This window comes from Lagenorhynchus albirostris, chromosome 11 (genome assembly GCF_949774975.1).
Source record: "Lagenorhynchus albirostris chromosome 11, mLagAlb1.1, whole genome shotgun sequence".
Classification (NCBI taxonomy): Eukaryota; Metazoa; Chordata; class Mammalia; order Artiodactyla; family Delphinidae; genus Lagenorhynchus; species Lagenorhynchus albirostris.
In genome coordinates, this window is record NC_083105.1 from 6440111 (window position 1) to 6457606 (window position 17496).

Genomic DNA, 17496 nt, shown 5'->3' on the forward strand with positions numbered 1-17496 from the left:
AAGCTGGGTGGTCAGGGAGGACTTCCTGGAAGAGGTGCCTCTGGCTTTAGCCTTGCCACATCCTTGGCCACTCTGATTCTACAGTGGGTGCCCGGGCCTTGGAGTTGGTACATCCACACAGGGTGAGGCCTGGGATCACTTCCAGGTCTATAAGCTTGGTGGGGATGGGGTACTTGTCTGGGATAGAAAGGGACCTTTCCAGATGAAACAGCCTGCCACAGATGGGGCATCCGAGCAATTGCCTGGGAACTGGGAGATTCTGGGCTCACCCTGTGAGGTTCTGAGGGCCTGACATAGTGACACCTTACACAGGAAAGGGAGTGAAGTCAGGCCTTAAAGCTGCGAAGGGCCAGACGTTGGGGAGCTGTGGCATAAGGCCTGGGAGCCGCGTGGTCCCTTCAGTCATGAGGATTGGAAGGTGCTGGGGGACTGGGCAGGATGCATCTCCTGCGGGGTCTGGAGTGGGGCAGGGTCTGACCAGCGTGGCTGGAAGGTGGAGAGGCAGCTGCATCTGCTGGATCAGCTCCGGGGCTGAGTGGAGGGCAGGGAAGGCTCCCCAGCCCTGGGCTCAGGAGGGGGCAGAAAGATGAGGCTGCAGGAGGTGCTGGGTTGGGGGAGTGGAATGTGGGTGGGGGAGCTGGAAGAAGGTGGCTCACCCCAGCCCACGGTTGGCATGAGGTAGGGGACTGGGGGTGGGGAGAGGCAAAATGGCCTGGCAGGATCTAGAAACAGCACTGGGTCCAGGTCTGGGGTGGGCCGAGCCCACAGGGTGGGAGGCCTGGCATCCTGCCCCTGGTGCCCCCTGCCCAGCCCCCTCTCCGCACCATACTGCTGCGAGAATCCCCACAGACTGCACTGCTCCAGAAGGAAGCGCTGGATAAGCAGAGTGGGGAGAGCAGGCAGCCCAGTTACAGGAGGCACTGACAGCCCAAAGGAAATAATCCCTAATGGCAGACTTCAGGCACTAAGGCATGACAAGGAGGGATGAGCCAGCTTGTGTTGGGCCAGACACGCCAGCATTTGCAGGTGCTGGAAGGAGCCAGGAGGCTGTGTGGTACACGTGGGTGCACAGGTGGCCAGGAGCACGCCCTGCCCTCCCCCAACCCACAGGCAAAATGCAGCCCACACTGCAAACCCCCGGAGAGGACCAGAGGCTGTCTGGAAACCAACATTTTATTGAGCTCTCCTCACCCCGCAGAAATCTATTCCAGCAGATTCTTTTTGCCACGGGCATCACGGATACGGGGGTGTGGCCAGCACTCCCCCCGCTGCGCACTATTTGACCGACCCCAGAGAGGGAGGCTCCTCCTCAGGACAGGCCCCCGCAGAGCAGGCTGGGGCCAGGAGAGCAGGTCATTAACCAGTAATGACCCCGGAGGTAAAATAAATTCATTTCTCTTACAAAAACAAGGGAAAAACTAGTATGAACCTCAGTGTCCCAGCACTCGGAGTTTAAATATAAAAAAGGGGCAACAGAAAACAGTTAAAAGCCAGCCAAACCGACAAGGCCACCTCCAGGGTGGTGGCGGAGCGGGCGGGGGGCCAGCCCCACCCCACGCAGGCCAGCAGCGGGTCAGTGGAGGCGGCGCCCCCAGCTGAGCGTCACCACCAGCAGCAGGGACAGCACCAGCTCGGGCCACGGGCTGGGGGACACCTGCGGGATGAAGGTGGGGACGAGTGAGGACCTCCAGCCTGCAACAGGCCTGCTCGCTCCACACCCAGCAGGGACAAGGCAGGCGAGGGCGGGGCGGGGGAGCGCTCCGCTCAGAACTGGGGGGGGGAGGGTCTGGGGCGAGGTGACCAGAAAGCCGAGGGGCACAGGAGGGGTAGGAGAGGCCAGTGGCCCTGAGGACACAGCAGGAGCGGAGGCCAGCCCACCAGGGGCTGCCTGTCTGCCGGGAACTGGTGTGGGGGCCGTTCTGCTGTGCTGGCGGGGAGGGAAGGGGAGCAGTCAGGGAAGCTGCTCAGGACAAGGAGCCGCTGTGAGCCACCAGTCTGCCGCATGGAGGCGATTCCTGGCAGAGGGAGAAGCACGGCTCAGGTGTGGAAGCAGGCAAGGATTCGTGCATCTGGTCCACAAGCCAGAGTCTCAAACCCAGAGGCCTTTGGGACCAGGCAGCAGTAGAAACGGGGCAAGCAGGCAGGACCGGGTAGTAGGGAGTGGTGCGGACTGTGGCATCCAGAGAGGGTATGCCCCGTGGAGCAGCGGCACCACTGGCAGGAATGTAAGTCAAGGTCATGGAATCAAGGCTTACCCTGTCCCTGAGGGTCAGGAAGCTCCAGAGGCTTCTGTTCTCCCTGAGGTTAGTGAAAGCCACCATAAAACTTCTAAGAACGTCCCTCAGTCCTATGTGGCTGTAGGGAAAAACAAGCTGTAAGACAAAGGGGGGCAGGGCCATTACGCAGGAACAGGGGCGGAGACGGCCTTGACTGGAGGTGACAACTGTCACCCTATCCCCCTTCCCTGGGCGCCTCCACCAATGAGAGGCCTCTCTCCATGGGCTGTTGGTGGTCCCGTAGTCATCCTGCTAGGGGTCTGGACTTGCGTCCCGGAGCCGGACCCAGGGCAACGCCCCGCTGCCCACCAGCCCAGAGGCAGGTCCAGGGGAGGAGGAGCCGTGTTCTGAGAGGCCCGGGCTCCTCAGAGGAAGGCTGCCTCCCCGGAGACCAAGGGACCGTGTCAGCTTGCATCCTGGTCTTTTGTGGTAGGGTCTCTCCGTCCCCACCTGGGCAATTCTGTGAGGTTCCGAGAACCTGCAAGGAAGCCGGCGATTCCCGGAAGCTGAGTCCTCACGCGAGAGCCCGTCCCATGCAGAAGGCTCCGCGCGCACGGCTGGGCACAGAGCTCCGTCTTGGCTCACTCAGCAATTCCTGTCATTTTAAGTCAAGGCTCTGCTGGAAAGGGGCTACCTCGGCTCGATGAGGGGAGGACAGAAAGGCGCCGGGGTCTGTGGCCCAGGCCAGCTCCAGGAGCTGGGGACCCAGCGGGGGAAGGGGGAGCTGCGGGCTTCAGGGCTGCCCAGGAGCGGAGCCACCGGGGGCCAGCCCTGGTCTGTGGGGGTCCTGGGCCGGGCAGGGGCTCGTCACCTGTACACGGTCATCCGGATGGGCTCGACGAACTGGGGTAGCAGCAGCCTCAGCTCCATCTCGTCAGCAATGGAGGCCAGCTGCATGGCCAAGTAATGGGGGCCGTCACTGCAGGGAGGCCACAGGGAGCTAGCTGTTGCGCTGGTGACCCACAGCCCCAGACCGACAGGTTCGTCGCGAGGTTCGGGGGCAGGGAACCATCACACACCCCTCCTCTGGCTCCCACTTTGCTTCAGAAGAAGCCCGTGGGGTCCCCTCCCCTGGAGTGCAAGTCCTAGACCCCAGGGAGAGGGCTGCCCAGGAGAAGCCTGTGCCCACCGCCCCCCCTTGTGGGAGTGCAGGGAGACACTGAGAGCCTGTGACAGCAGGCAGCTTCCCTTTCCCCTCCCAGGATGACTGAGTGCCCCAGAGAACCCTGGGAGGGACCCTGGCACATGTCCCCTGGACCCCAATCCTGAGATTACCTCTGATGGTACCACCCCTTCTCAGAAAGGGGGGCCTACCTGGCCCCTGTCTAGGCCCCCCATTCTCACTGAATGAGTCCCTGATGGAAACGGGGCCGTGCACACGCCCACCGGGCACCTGGGCCAGCTTCAGCTCTGCTCTCAGCGGGCTGCCCACATTCCATCCCGGTGACTTGGCTGGGAATTCCCAGGACCCTGAGCCCCTCCCAGCCTAGCCTTGGCCATCTGCCCAGTCTGGGGTAGGGGTTTGCTAGGGAGGGCTGGCCGGCAATCAGGTAGTGGGTTGGGTTCAAGTCAGGACAACACTGCCCCGGGCTCCATCTACAGATGCAGCGTGGAAGGGCAGGTGGCAGATTTTCAGGTCCCTCCAGCCCTAAAGTCCCGACCAGTCCCAAACCCCAAGTCCAGGACCTCACGGCTAAGCGATTCCTGAGGCCTAAAGCAGGGGGAAGCATCCAGAACCCTGGTGCTGATGCTGGGACAATCTCTTCCTGGCTGCCCTGACAACTGGGTCAGGTCTGCATCTGAAGTGGCCTCCTTCTGACTTTCTAAAACTGAATCCATCTCTTAAGAGGCCTTGAGGTGACTGTGGTCCTGAGGGCCAGGAGGCACCCTGTCTTAAGGCCACAAGCTTGAGTCATTTTGATGGCCAGTGCCATCCTGGGACTATGAATATGCTGGGTGCTCTGAGGGGCCCCTCTGTGAGCTGCTGTCAGAGCACAGCTGCCTCGCCCAGGGCACCTGCCTGCGTGACCACGCCCAGGGAATTTCCACTCTGCAGCCCTGTCTGGAGAACCCAGAAGGCTCTGCTAACCACCCGGCCACGGTCACTGACCAGGAATAGGGATGGGCAGGGCCCAGAGGCAATTGGGACCTACCTGTAGGGGGAGACAGGGTGGAACTCCAAGATATTGGTCACGCCGGGTAGCCCCTCACGTTGGTCATCCAGGAAGCCAGGGCCATGGTTTTGCAGGAAGGTGTACAAAAAGAGGTTCCTAGAGAGGGGTCTTGCTTGATACATTTCTTCTCTGGAGAAAAAAGAAGTAGACTGGATGCTTTGGGGTGTCGCTCACTAGTCACCTTACCTCTACCCTAGCTTCCCCGGCGTGAATCCTGCTGTGTATGCTTGCTGTGTGCCTCTGGGCAAGTCACCGTGCCTCTCTGTTCTGTCATACACCCCTCAGGGATTTGGAGAAGACTCATAAGCGCCCTTGCCTTTTTCTCTTTTTTTTTTTTGTGAAAAGAGAATCAGGGAATTCCCTGGCGGTCCAGTGGTTAGGACTTGGTCGGGGAACTAAGATCCGGAAAGCCGTGGGGCACGGCCAAAAAAAAAAAAGAGCAAATCAGACTACAAACGTATGTTTCTAATACTGGCCCCCAAGAGGCCTGTAGTCAAACTAAAAAACCCAAGTGTCTGGTGTCACAGTGGCCTAAGGCTGGGCTCCAGCAGGAGAGCCAATTCGTTGGGTTCTGCCAGCTTCCAATTGCTACGCCCCTCGAGCAGAAAAAGCAAATGCAAGCTACACGAGGAAAAGTCACCCACAATCCCAACTCCCAGAGGGATATTGCCAGTTTCTAAACACATTCGCAGCACACATATTTTCAAAAATGGGATCACTCCTGGGGCAGGGAGCGGGGGGGGGAACGAACTGGGAGATTGGGATTGACATATATACACTACTGTGTATAAAGTAGATAACTAATGAGAACCTAAAAAAAAAAAAGGGGGTCACTCCTTACATAGTATTTTATAACCTCCTTTCTTCGCTTGATGTCTCACCTCTCCACTCCCCTGGCTCCTTGCTAATAGAACTAGTTTTGGGGGTGGCCCTGATATGTGTTCATCTAAGGCTGACACTCCTGTTCTCACTTTCCCGGCACGCCTTGCAGCTAGTGGTGGGCATGTCACCCAGTTCTGGTCAATGAGGTCTCAGAAGTCTGACATGGGGGCCGAAAGGGAGCAGACACAGCCTGGGCAGCTGTGTTTACATGTTCACATCATCGCTTGTGATAGCCGGTGAGGCCTGTGACCGTGTTCACCAGAATCTACCCCACACTGTATCAAACAGCCTTCAGTCCGGAATATAGTGAATGAAGAACCAAAGGGCCTGAGTTCAAATCCCAGCTCTTCCACTCAGCAGCTGTGTGATGTCACAGTTTTCTCATCTGTAAGGTACCCCCACACACACTGCGCTGTTGGGGAATGAAGGAGTCTCCTTTAAGTACTTTGAGCAGAGCCTGGAACACGGGGGGAACAGGCACTGTTATGACCTCTGTACTTCAGTCCATTATTCTTATAATAATAATAAATTGTAGGGAATTCCCTGGCAGTCCAGTGGTTAGGACTCCCCGCTTCCACTGCAGGGGGCACGGGTTCGATCCCTGGTCGGGGAACTAAGATCCCACGTGCCGCGGGGCACGGCCAAAAAAAATTAATTGTATTAATAACTAATGGGCTTACACCCAAGTCTCCTGCTCCCCAGGCCAGAGTGGACCAGCGTTCATCCCTGAAGTGGACTGCAAGCATGACGTGCACGGGCACAGAGACACGGAGCTAAACAAGCACGCGTGCGCTTACCACGTGCTTTCAGCATTAAAGGGTGACGGCTGGAAATGCAAAGAAAGACAAGGCAGGGGCTCGTGGGCACACAGGTTAAGGTTCCTGGGTCCTCCAGGTGTCTCGGGGCAAGTCTAGACAAGTTATTCTCCACAGTGCATCCAAACTGCATGCAGAGATGGACATGATGTCATCAAGGGCGCAGACAGGTATCTGGGGGGTCTGGGGCACTCTGGCCTTTGAGAAAGAAAACCACATAAGGACAGCATTGTTCCAGAGAGAATAAATGCCCAGAATCTGTATCAAAGAGAGATGGCTGTTTCAGTTTCCTGAGAGGGAAACAGTTTTACATCTGTTCAGATGCAAGCTCAGTGTGAAAGGCAGGTCCGCAGGAGCTGGGGCTGCAGAGATCAGACGTGTAAACACAGCCACAAAGGCCACAAAAGAGCCCCGGCCTGACATATGCCACCCGCACCTGTCAGGACAGCCCCTTCCCCTGTGGGCTGAAAGGAGCTGTCAGGTCAGATCTGGTGGGTGGAGGGAGGGTGGCCCCCGGCAGGGCTGGGGGAAGGGTGCTGCCACCTGCTGAGGGCACCTGCAGGCAAAGTATTAAGAGGGCCTGACCCAGCGACTCCCCCAAACCAGCAGGGAGGGTCACGGGGACTTTCCTAAGACCCCACACCCAGCAGAGGTACCACTCTGGGTGCCTGAATCTTCACACATTTGTTCTAGAGACTGCTGGGTATCGGTGAAAAGCCATGAGGTGAGTCTAGATCCACCGGCCATCCTTGAGGAAAAAGTAGACGACAAAACTAGTATGGTTTGAAGCCACTTCTGTAGCCGGGGTGACTTTCATCCCTTCCCCTTTTGATTAGGGGAGGCTGAACCAAGGTCACAAATCCTGCTCCCAGGCCCCGGACCCCCGCGGGGTTGGGGCGGTGCATGGACACCACTTTGGGGCGGGGTGGGCTCAACTAAGTTAGGTTTACCTTAAGAAAACTGTAAATGAGTCTTAACAAGCTAGACCAACATACAAAAAACAGCATTCCTACAAGGCAACTAGAAAATATTATAGACAATAAATACATCTACAGAAACATAAGGGTTTTGATCAGGAATGAATTTAAGAAAGGATGCTTAAAATCTTTATGGACAAAAGTTTTAAATTCCATTAACGGACTTAAAAGACCCAGATAAACGGAGACAGGTTTTAACACTGCACAGGTTGTAAGCCCTGTGAACTTGACCGTGTGTTAGGCTGGCATTTCAGGAATTGGGACCAGGAGCTCTTGCTGCCCTCAGGCCTCAGGCCCCAGGGTGTCTATGCAAATGGCTATTTTCCAGGGAAAGCTGCCCCGTCAGGGAGATGACGTCATTTGCATCAGTCTCCCTGATCCCTCCCCCCTCCCCCCCTCCCCAGCCCCCTGAGCACGGGGCTCTTCTCTTCCCAGGGATGGCTTATGGTCCCGTGGACACCCCTTCCCAAGGGGTCACAAGGGGACTTCACTGGGCACATGGCCTGAACCTCACCTTGACCCACCGTCTCAATATCCCTCGTCCCCAGTAGATGCCTAGAATCCCGGGCACCTTGTGTACCAAATGGGATGAGGGGCCCTACCAGGCAGGTGCCTGACCAGGGACAGTGGCTACTGGCAGCTTGGCCAGGCTGGGGGTGAGGCCTGTGCTGTGTCTGACCAGCTCCACGGATGGCTGAGCAACGGAGTGGTGCCTTCCCAACCAGACTGAACTGTTTGGGGGCAGGACCCGCGTCTGCACCTTCATGTGGGCCCCCAGACCCCTCCGGACCTCTCTTGGGCTGGCCTGGGAAGAGAACAAAGACACCAGACTCTCTTCTCCCCTTGCTCATCATCTGAGCCCTGCACGGATGCTCCAGGACAGGTGGGGGGATCTTGGGTTAACGTCCTAACCCACCCACTCGCCTGCAGTGAGATCTTGGGCCAGACCCTCAATTTCCTTATCTGTTAAATGGGGATAATGGTCCCAAGATAATAGGGTTCCTCTTCCAGGCAAGAAGAAGCACTAATTGTCTTATAATTCTGCCTCATGTCAGGCAGTGATTTAAGCCCTCCCTGTACATGGATTAACTCTAAAATGCTCCCCACTTAATCCCGTATCTAAGTCAGAGAAGTGAAGATTGAATCCAAGTCCTCTGCCCTCTTGCTTCTAGCCAATGCAAAGGTTCTGGCTGGTCTCAATGGAGAATCAGCAGTCAGGCCTAGGCTGTCCTTGGGCCTCTAGATCTGAGCGAGAGAACCGTGTGGCCAGAGGGCTGGGGGCAGGGTCCCTACGGCAGCCTGCCAGCTCTGGTCCCTCCCAGCTACCGCATCACCCCAGTGGAGGCCCAGGGCCGGTCCCTCCTGTCTGGCCCTGCTCCTGCTGGGGTCTCCAATCTGATCACCACTCAGCAGCCTCAAATCTGACCCTGCCACCCCCTCTTAGCTCCCCAGTCCCCTCGGGAGACATGCTACACCACTACCAGGGCCCTCTTCTCCCCCTGGTCGCCTTAGCCCTGCCACCCCAATCCTGGACCTGGTTCCCACCACACCACAGAGCACGTGCCCAGACGTGCCAACCCTCTAGTCTTTGCCTGGGCAGTGCCACTGGCCATCCTCAGTCTCCTTTTGACATCCCTGTTGGTCCCTGCTGGGTGTCCTTGCGTAAGTCAACCTCTGTGCCAAGCTTACTTACTCCTCAATGAGGACGCTAGCAATAGCCATTTCACGGGGGACAAACAGAAGCTGGGACTTCCCTGGAGGTCCAATGGTTAGGACTCCCGAGCTTCCACTGCAGGGGGCCCGGGTTCCATCCCTGGTGGGGGAACTAAGATACCGCAAGCCACATGGTGTGGCCAAAAAAAACGTAAAAAGAAGCTGCCCTTACTGTTAATCTCTGCTTCCTGGCACACAACACAGAGCAGATAAATGCTTGTCGAATGACTAAACAAAGCCAAGTACTGAGGTCACTGCAGCTGCAGATCCAGGAGCCTGGACTGGTTTCAAGCATCTATTTTTTTCCAGCATATTTGCAAATGAGTAGTTTAAAACCCTTCTTTGGTGAAAGGAAGGCACACCCACCCAGGCTGCAGCCCACACATACCCTCCTGCACACTCAGTGGAAACCCATCTTCCTCCAGAGCTCCAGATGCAAACTGCTGTCCCCACAGCCATGAGGACACCTGCAGGGCTTGGAAGGGAGGGCAGGCTCTGGACCAGCCAGCCTGCAGTGTCACTGGCTGTGTCTCTTCCACACACACACTGAGATGGGAACAGCTGCCCCCTCTTTGGAGGGGGGACCCTCAGTTGCCCGAAGCCCAGCCTTCCCCCGGTCCCTGCAGGCCTTGCAGCAAAGCAGGAACAGGTGATGACCCCTCTGGGACCACATCAGAGCCATCTGGTAAATGCAGTCCTGGGTGCCAGGCCAGTGGCTGCTGGGTGGATCCAGCTGGAAAGCCCTGGTCCCCAGTCTTTTCCTTTGGGGCTTCCCGCCCCCTCCATGAGCAGGGCAATGCCCTGGCTTACAGAGCACCCAATGCTCAAAGCATCAAGTGGAAAAGCCCTGACCTCAGCAAGACAGACCCAGCTTCCAGTCCCAGCTCTGCCACAGCTGTGTGACCAGAACCAGAGAGGGCTCTCCAGCACAGAAGCGGCACAGCCTCCAGGACTGTTCAGAGGAATAAAAGACACCACTGTTGCCCATTTTCTGCCACCTAGCAGGGGCTCCACAGCTGGTTAAGAAATCAACAGACCCAGAAGGGAATGGGAAACAGCTAGCCCCTACTTCTCTGGGGGCCAGTTTGACAGTCTACCGAAGTCACAAATGCACACAACCCTTTGATTTCTGGAAATGTGTCCTCCAGTGAGGCCGGCCTGTACCTGGCAGGATCTTGCTGGGCCAAGATCCTGCAGATGCATGCACACAGCAGGGGGCATGACTTAACTGTGCTGCCACAGGGGTAAGAAGAAAAGACAAACACCTCCACCTGCGTGAGTGCATCTCCTGAAGGAGAAAGGAGATTAGTAAAGAGGGGAAGGGGCCTCTCTGGGACAAAGGTAGGAAGGAGACTGAATTTTTACTATAAATGTTTTCCTCTTCCTGAACATATGCTGGTATCACTGATTCAAAAAATAAAGCAAAAGCAACTGTTTCAAGTTCATAGCTTTAATTTGCGGTCTGAGATACTGATGTTTGTCTTAAAGGTCTGTTTCAGGAATCAGGCATCCAACCCCTCCCAGCCCCACTCCCCGCCCCTGCACCACCGCTCCCTCCCCACCTGGCAGGAGAGGTCCAGACTTATGAACTTGCAGATGTCCCAAGCAGCTCGTCTGATGTGGGTGGGGCTCACTTCCCTTAAGTGAAGGAGAAATACCTCGGGGACAAGGAGAGAGGAAAGAAAGGAGGGAGAGGGAGAGGAGAGTAAGGAGAGGGAAAGGTTATTTCAAGCAAAACGTTGGAAATTCACCTGTGGGGTGGGCAGGAGTTAGAAAGCTGCAGCTTGGAAGGGACCCCCCTCAAGTCCTACTGCCGCAGCAGCACCGGAGCCCTCCTTCCACCCTGAACCCCAGCACAGGTGCTGGCCTGAGCCACCTGGGACCAGGCGCAAACACTGCCAGCCACCGAGCAAGAGGCTGGGGTGGCCTCAGGCAAAGGCTGCCCACTCCAGCCCGGTGCTTCTCGCTCAGTAACCCCATACCCTTTTTATTTGCATCTAGAGTCCAGCCTCCGTCAGGACTCAGGGTTGGAACCGGGAAGGGCTTGTCACACACATACGTGGGAGGAGCTACATTAAATCTGGCTTCAACCCCAGGACACACCCTTGGCCGCAGTTTAAGGTCACAGTCTGGCTGGAGTTGCTCAGGGCTGACTGGGCTCCAGGTCCCCAGCGCCTGACCCGATGAGCTCCGGAATGTCAGCGGAAAGAACGATGCAAGACCAGCGCCCTCTTCTCCTCCCCACCTGGGCAGGTTGGCCCCGCACAAATGGAAGGAGCTGGGGCCTCTGGGTAGCGTGGAAAGAAGTCACGATTAGCTGTGAGTGACAAGAGCAAGCTAAGGACCTGCTGTTTATGCAGATGTTGACTTCTCACTGCTTACACAGTATTTATGAATGGAAACGCTGCAGCAAAGGGGCCCTGGGCTGGGTGCACACCTGGGTTCTGCTCCAGCTTGGCTGTGCTACTCTGGACAAATTCCTTAGCCCCTCTGGACCCCTAATTCTTCACTTGTAAAACAAGCACTGGGGACAGATTCTTTTCTGTCCTTTCCTGCTCAAATATCCATTAAAAAAACAAACAAACTGTAGAGAAAGTGTAAAAGATTAATAATTCTCTTGACAACTAATTTTGAAATGGTTTTCAACCAGTTTGCTGAGGTCTGAAAGTTTCTGTCCCGCCCCAAATTCCTCAGTTGAAAACCTAATGCCCAGTAATGGGAAAAGGAGGTGGGGCCGCTGGGAGGCAAACAGATCATGAGGGCTCTGCTAGTGGGTTTCGTCTCTTCTAAATGAGGCCCAGGAGAGCTCCCTTCCCCATCCTCCACTGAGGATACAGGAAGTCTGGGGCACCCTGACCTTGGACTTCCAGAATCCAGAACTGTGAGAAATAAATGTCTGTGGCTTATGAACCGTCCAGCTTGTGGTATTTTGTAAGAATACACACTTCAATGAATTGAACAGAAAAAAGGCAGGGGAAACATGGTGAGGAGACCCTGGCAGGCCAGGTCGGAGGGGATCCCAGTCGACCAAGTCCTGTTGACACCCCTGTGCTTCTCCATCACCATTAGAAAGGAAAGGTGCCAAGATACCGCCTGGGTCTGCAGTTTAAGAAGCATGTATTTCAAACAGTAAATGCTGAAGAGGGTGTGGAGAAAAAGGGACCCTCCTACACTGTTTTTGGGAATGTAAACTGATGCAGTCACTATGGAAAACAGTGTGGAGTTTCCTTAAAAAACTAAAAATAGAGCTTCCATAGAATCCAGCAATCCCAATCCTAGGCATATATCTACAAAAGGTGAAAACTCAAATTCAAAAAGATGCATGCACCCTCAATGTTCATAGCAGTGTTATTCACAATAGCCAAGACATGGAAACAACCCAAGTGCCCATCAACACATGATTGGTTTTAAGACGTGGTGTGTGTGTCGGTGTGTGTGTGTGTGTGTGTGTGTGTGTGTGTGTACACAATGAAATATTACTCAGCCATAAAAAAGAATGAAGTATTGCCATTTGCAGCAATATGCAATATGTATTGACCTAGAGATTATCACACTCAAACAGAGAAAGACAAATATTACATGATATCAGTTATATGTGGAATCTAAAACAGCACAAATGAATTTATTTACAAAACAGACTCAGACACAGAAAACTTATGGTTACAAAAGGGGAAGGGGGGGGATAAATTAGGAGTATCAGATTAACAGATCCACACTATCATATACTATTTTTTTTTTTTGGCCGCGCCAGGCGGCATGCGGGATATCTTAGTTCCCCGACCAGGGATCGAACCTGCTACCCCGCGGAGTCTTCAACACTGGACCACCAGGGAAGTCCCCACACCATCATATATAAAATAAACAAGGATTTACTGTATAGCACAGGAAACTACATTCAGTGCCTTGTGATAATCTATAATGGAAAAAAATTTTTTTAAATATATATTGTTTCTGAATCACTTTGCTGTACACCTGGAACTAACACAATACTGTAAATCAACTATACTTCAATTAAAGTTCCTAAGAAGAATTTAAGTGAAGGACTACGCCCTGCTTTCTTCAGTTCTGGGTCTCCCTCCAGCGCTGTGGCGTCTCAACCACTCACGAGATCCTGTCACGGAGCGCTCCAGTCAGCAGCCTTGGGGGCTCCCATTTCCTCCCTGGGACAGATCTCAGCTTTTCACACCCTCAACCCCACCTTTACACCCTCCCTCTGCCTTCCCCAGGTTGGCATCGGGGACCTGCTTCTTCCTCCAGGCCCAGCCCGAACCCACCTCGTTCCAGGACAGAATTATCTGTTCCGTACCCAGCATCCTGCGTAAACAGACCTGGATTAGGCACTTAGCCCATTACGGGTCTCATTAAATGTTTACCTGTCTATCTGCCCTGGCTCAGAGCAGGAACCCTGTGAGCGGGGACAGCCCAGTGGGAACCAGACAGTACAATGTCCAATAGAATGAGGAACTGGGCTCACAGGACAGTCAGCTCCTGGCTGGGGCACCCTGGACTGGACAGCCTCACCTTTTGAGAGGAGGCAGAGGCTGCACGCATGGTATACGGTCAGCGCTCACTAATGGGAAGCTCTCGTCTGGTGAGCCTGGAGCTCAGGAGAGGCGCATGCCCACCCTGTGTCAGAGCTGGGATTTCCCGGATGCGTCATTGTTGGCACACGGGAAATCCGGCCCATCTCCCTGCCGGGACTCAGAGCCTCCTCTGAGGTCCAAGCCAGACACAAGTGACCCTCCCCAGATAGCCACGTGGGGCTGCCCGCTCCGGCCCAGAGCTTGCATCTCCTGTCAGACTCTGGGCGACCCCGTGTCTTCTCCCACCTCCAGAAAAACAGGTTTACCAAGCAGTGCCTGACAAGGCCCAGCGGGTGTTTTGTGTCGTCACATCCTAATATTGACACTAGGATAATCAGCTGCCCTCCGCGAGCCGCCCCAGTGCCCTGACCACCAGGCCTGGCCTCTCCTGCCTGCCTCAGGGCCAACGAGGGACTTGGACCGGGGACTTATTTGCTTACATCCAGGGCCCGGCCCCAACCAACCCGCGGCAGGACAAAGCCACGACTGCACACGTCCACTCCAGACCCGCTGCAGGCTTCCTGGTGGCCGCCGACAACAAAATCCCGAGCGTGCCGGGAACTTCCTTGAAACCCCTTGGAATTGTTCTGAGCCGAGAAAAAAACAGCCAGACTCTCGTGGGATCCACTATGTCCACGGCAGGGGAAGCAAGAAGCCATTAATTGTCTACAAACTTAATGGGTTCACTAAAAACAGGATGCTTTCCAGGGAGAGGGGAAAACACCTCCGAGGTCAGGGTCAAGACCCACCGATGGATGGAGCCCTTCGCGGTGTGCCCCCTTCCATTTACTAGAGGATTGGACATGAAAAAATGGACTATAACACTGCTCTCTGCTTTCTTTGCAGCTCAGTTCTTATACCTACTAACCACTTAAGAAAATTTACAATAAACATACAACCCTCTAACCAGCTTCTTCCCAGAGTGCCCAGGCTGTGACGGGCACTGGAGATGCTCTAATGAGTGTGACCTTTCTAAATTCCTCTTCTAATGGAACTACAGGCTAGTGTAAATCACACGAAGTGAGCACACATAATTCCCACACTGTCTTGAGTGTCCTGAAGACAGGATAGTCAAGTCTTAGGCCAGCCCACACTCTGGAGTGTTTCTCCCAAGACTGTTCCTCACTTTCTGAGACGGACCGCATTCTGTCTATGGGATGTGTATCTCTCTAAATAAATCCACTTCTTACCTATCCAAAAAAAGGGTACTAGGCCAGAGGGACTGCTGGGAAGAGTGGGAGGGCTGTGGCTTTAGATCATTTAGTCAGGGAAGACTTCTCAGAGAAGGAAGCAACTGAGTTGAGATGATGAGTCTGACATGCACAAAGACCGTGCTGCTAAGTACATCACTCCATTTGTTTTAGGCCTCACACCCTCTCATGCAAGGCCACACAGAATCCCTGATGCTTGGAGAAGTATTCCTGCTGACATAGTTCCACCAAAAAAAGAAAAAGAAAGACCACCTGGCAGCCATCTTAGAAGGTAGATTAAATATGTTCCCCACCCTTGCAGTGGTTAAGAATCCGCCTGCCGATGCAGGGAACACGGGTTCCATCCCTGGTCTGGGAAGATTCCACATGCTGAGGAGCAACTAAGCCCGTGTGCCACAACTACTGAGCCTGCGTGCCACAACTACTGAAGCCCGCACACCTAGAGTCCACGCTCCGCAACAAGAGAAGCCACTGCAATGAGAAGCCTGCGCACCGCAACGAAGAGTAGCCCCCGCTTGCCGCAACTAGAGAAAGCCCGCGCGCAGCAACACAACAAAGACCCAGCACAGCCAAAAAGAAATTAAAAAAAAAAGTTCCCCACGCTAAAGGACATTTTGAGGCACTACCTGAAAGCTCACACTCTGGAAGCCACCCTCTCCAGACCCCTCAGGCATTGTAAACCAAACCCAAGCAAAAATAAACTTGTACAGTCTAATGTTGGTAAGGCTGAAGAAGCCACAGTGACCTTGAGGTTAAAATGGTGGGAAATCCCCAAATCCTGGAATGAGAAGGGAGGGGAGATGGGGGGGTACACAGACAAGCAGCACCAGCAGCCAGGTGCTAAGACTGGAATCCGGGCCATTTAGGGACCAGGTGCAAATCACCCAAAAAGTGCTGTTCCTAAGGACCCATTCCAAGGGCATGTCCAAAATAAGTAGAAATAAGATTAAAGTGTTAACTCCAGAGAAGTCAGTAACAGCCACTAACACTTGGGGGTGGTGTTCCTCCGTCCCTGTTGGGAAACCTCATGGACCCATTTTACAGAATGAGCAAACTGAGGCTCAGAGGTGGAGTAGCCCGTCTAAGACAACACAGCTGGAAAGTGGCTGCGTGGGAGAGTTTGGCCTGGCTTCTAGGAAACGGCTCATAATGCCTCCTGAACTATGTCTCAGTTTCTCCATCTGTAAAATGAGGCCTACCATCCTTGGAGGCTGGCCAGCACAGAGCCCTCCCTAGCGTAGTAAGGATAAGGCCGATAACCCTCCCTTCCTCCCTTCCTGGGCAGCTGGAGCAAAGCCTGCGCAGAAAACCAAGCCACATGGGTGCTTGAAAAATGTTACAACAGCAGCGGCAGCAAGAGCAACAGCAGCAACACCCGGCCCCCAGGGTGGCTCCTTCTGGCGAAAATTACAGTAACAATGAACGGTTTACAAAACGACTCACACCCAGGAGGTAACGAGCCCGGGGCACCCCACCCCCACCCCCAGGGCTGGTTGGGGCCGCGCGGGGCTGGCGGCTGGACCCCTCTTGGTCACCGGATAGAACGCGCCCGGCGGCCCCTCCAGCGCCGCGGCGCCCGGCGGTCCCCGGTTTACACAAGCGAGCCGGGCGCCTTCCCCGCGCGGCGCACCTGCACTGGGCGTGGGTAGGAGGAGGGCGCCGCGCCCGCTCGGCGCGCAGTTCCTGTTCCGGACTTCCCCGCGTCCCGAGTCCCGCCGGTCTCGGGCCCCTCGAAGGTGCGCGGCTCCGGGGCGCCCCGGGGTCGGCCGGGACCGGTGCTCGACGCCATCTTCCGTTTTTTGGTGGCCGCGCGGCTGTACCGTCTCGGCCCTGGGCCTCGGCCCTGGGCTGGCAGCCCCGCTCTCTGGCCCGTCCCCCGAGGACGTGGGAGCCCGGCCCCGGAGGCCGCGCAGGAGGGAGGAGCGGGGCGATGCGGCGCCGGGTTCCCGGGGCGCCGCGCAGAGGGGCCGCCCCATTGCATAGATGTGGAGACTGAGGCCCGCAGGGGCCCCGGCTGCCACGGTCGCCAACCGGGAACTGGAGCCCCCGCCAGCGAGGAGGTGTTTCGGAGCCGGGGTCCCCAGACGTCGCCCGCGAGTAACACCCAGGACAGGGAAACCTGGGTACGCGTCCCCCACCTTCCAGCCGGCGCCCAGGGCAGCCCCCGGGCGCTTACCTGCCGGGGTCGGGCTGGGCAGAGGGGCGGACGCCAGCGGAGTTAGGGTCACAGCAGGGGGGGCAGGGCTCGGACTCACCTCGCGTCGGCGGTGGCAATGGCGGTGACGGTGACGGCGGCCGCAGCGCTCGAGCCGGGAGGCGTATTGTCTACGGCTAGGGGCCCGCGCGCGCGACCATATAAAACGCCGGGCCCCGCCCCGGCCCGCCCTCAGGGCCGCCTCCCCGGCCAATAGCACGGACTCCAGGACCCAGTCGGGTCCGAATGGCAACAGAGCTGCTACAAGCGTGATCTGTTTACTTGTTTACTGTCTTTCTGCCTCCTGCGGTCTGCAGGTTTGTTTTGTCGCGTGCGCTGGTTTGCTCCGGGGAATATTTGTGGATGAATCCCCTGGCTGCGTTTGGGTGGGTATTCCAGGATCTTTATATCCTCAAAGAACTCCTAGGGGATTGATGCTTTTTTCTTGCCCACAAGGCTCAAAGAGGACTTAATGACCTGCTAAATGACAGCATGAATTCAGCGTTCAAATATTGGCGCTCTTAGTGCTGGCAGCTTCAGGAGTTAGGTTTCGTTTGTTTTTTTTTTTCTTCAATTTTTTAAACTGTGGTAAAATGCACATAGCAAAATTTGCCATCTTTACTATTTTTAAGTGTACTGTTCACGGGTATTAAATACATTCATAATGTTGG

General features: G+C 55.5%; 2 protein-coding genes across 4 annotated transcripts in view; one reads left to right on the forward strand and one right to left on the reverse strand.

Moving 5' to 3' along the window:
• Positions 1–17496, forward strand: part of MCAT (malonyl-CoA-acyl carrier protein transacylase) — a 43529-nt gene that overhangs the window by 11580 nt on the left and 14453 nt on the right. Inside the window, exon 5 of one of the 3 annotated variants that reach the window (XR_009543310.1) lies at positions 13673–14006. The exons of 1 other annotated variant lie outside the window; for it this stretch is intronic. The gene's annotated coding sequence lies outside the window, so the exon portion shown is untranslated. Of the gene's footprint in view, positions 1–10838; positions 11753–13672; positions 14007–17496 lie in introns of those variants that run through there. One more of the 3 variants, XR_009543309.1, reaches the window with a different exon arrangement.
• On the reverse strand, positions 1197–16937 carry BIK (BCL2 interacting killer). Its single transcript, XM_060164920.1, has 5 exons — positions 16887–16937; positions 4430–4579; positions 3088–3195; positions 2256–2355; positions 1197–1654 (listed from the first exon to the last, which is right to left on the reverse strand). Exons 2-5 carry the CDS (start codon positions 4570–4572, stop codon positions 1574–1576), a joined length of 432 nt encoding a protein of 143 aa, XP_060020903.1. The 5' UTR covers positions 4573–4579; positions 16887–16937; the 3' UTR covers positions 1197–1573.

Excerpts from the sequence above, each read along its gene's own strand:
- BIK (XM_060164920.1), bottom strand. The coding sequence starts at position 4,572 with ATGTATCAAGCAAGACCCCTCTCTAGGAACCTCTTTTTGTACACCTTC. Across the intron at positions 3,196-4,429 it reads CACCCTGTCTCCCCCTACAG|TGACGGCCCCCATTACTTGG; the intron begins GTAGGTCCCAAT and ends GCCTCCCTGCAG. Across the intron at positions 2,356-3,087 it reads ATCCGGATGACCGTGTACAG|CCACATAGGACTGAGGGACG; the intron begins GTGACGAGCCCC and ends TTTTCCCTACAG.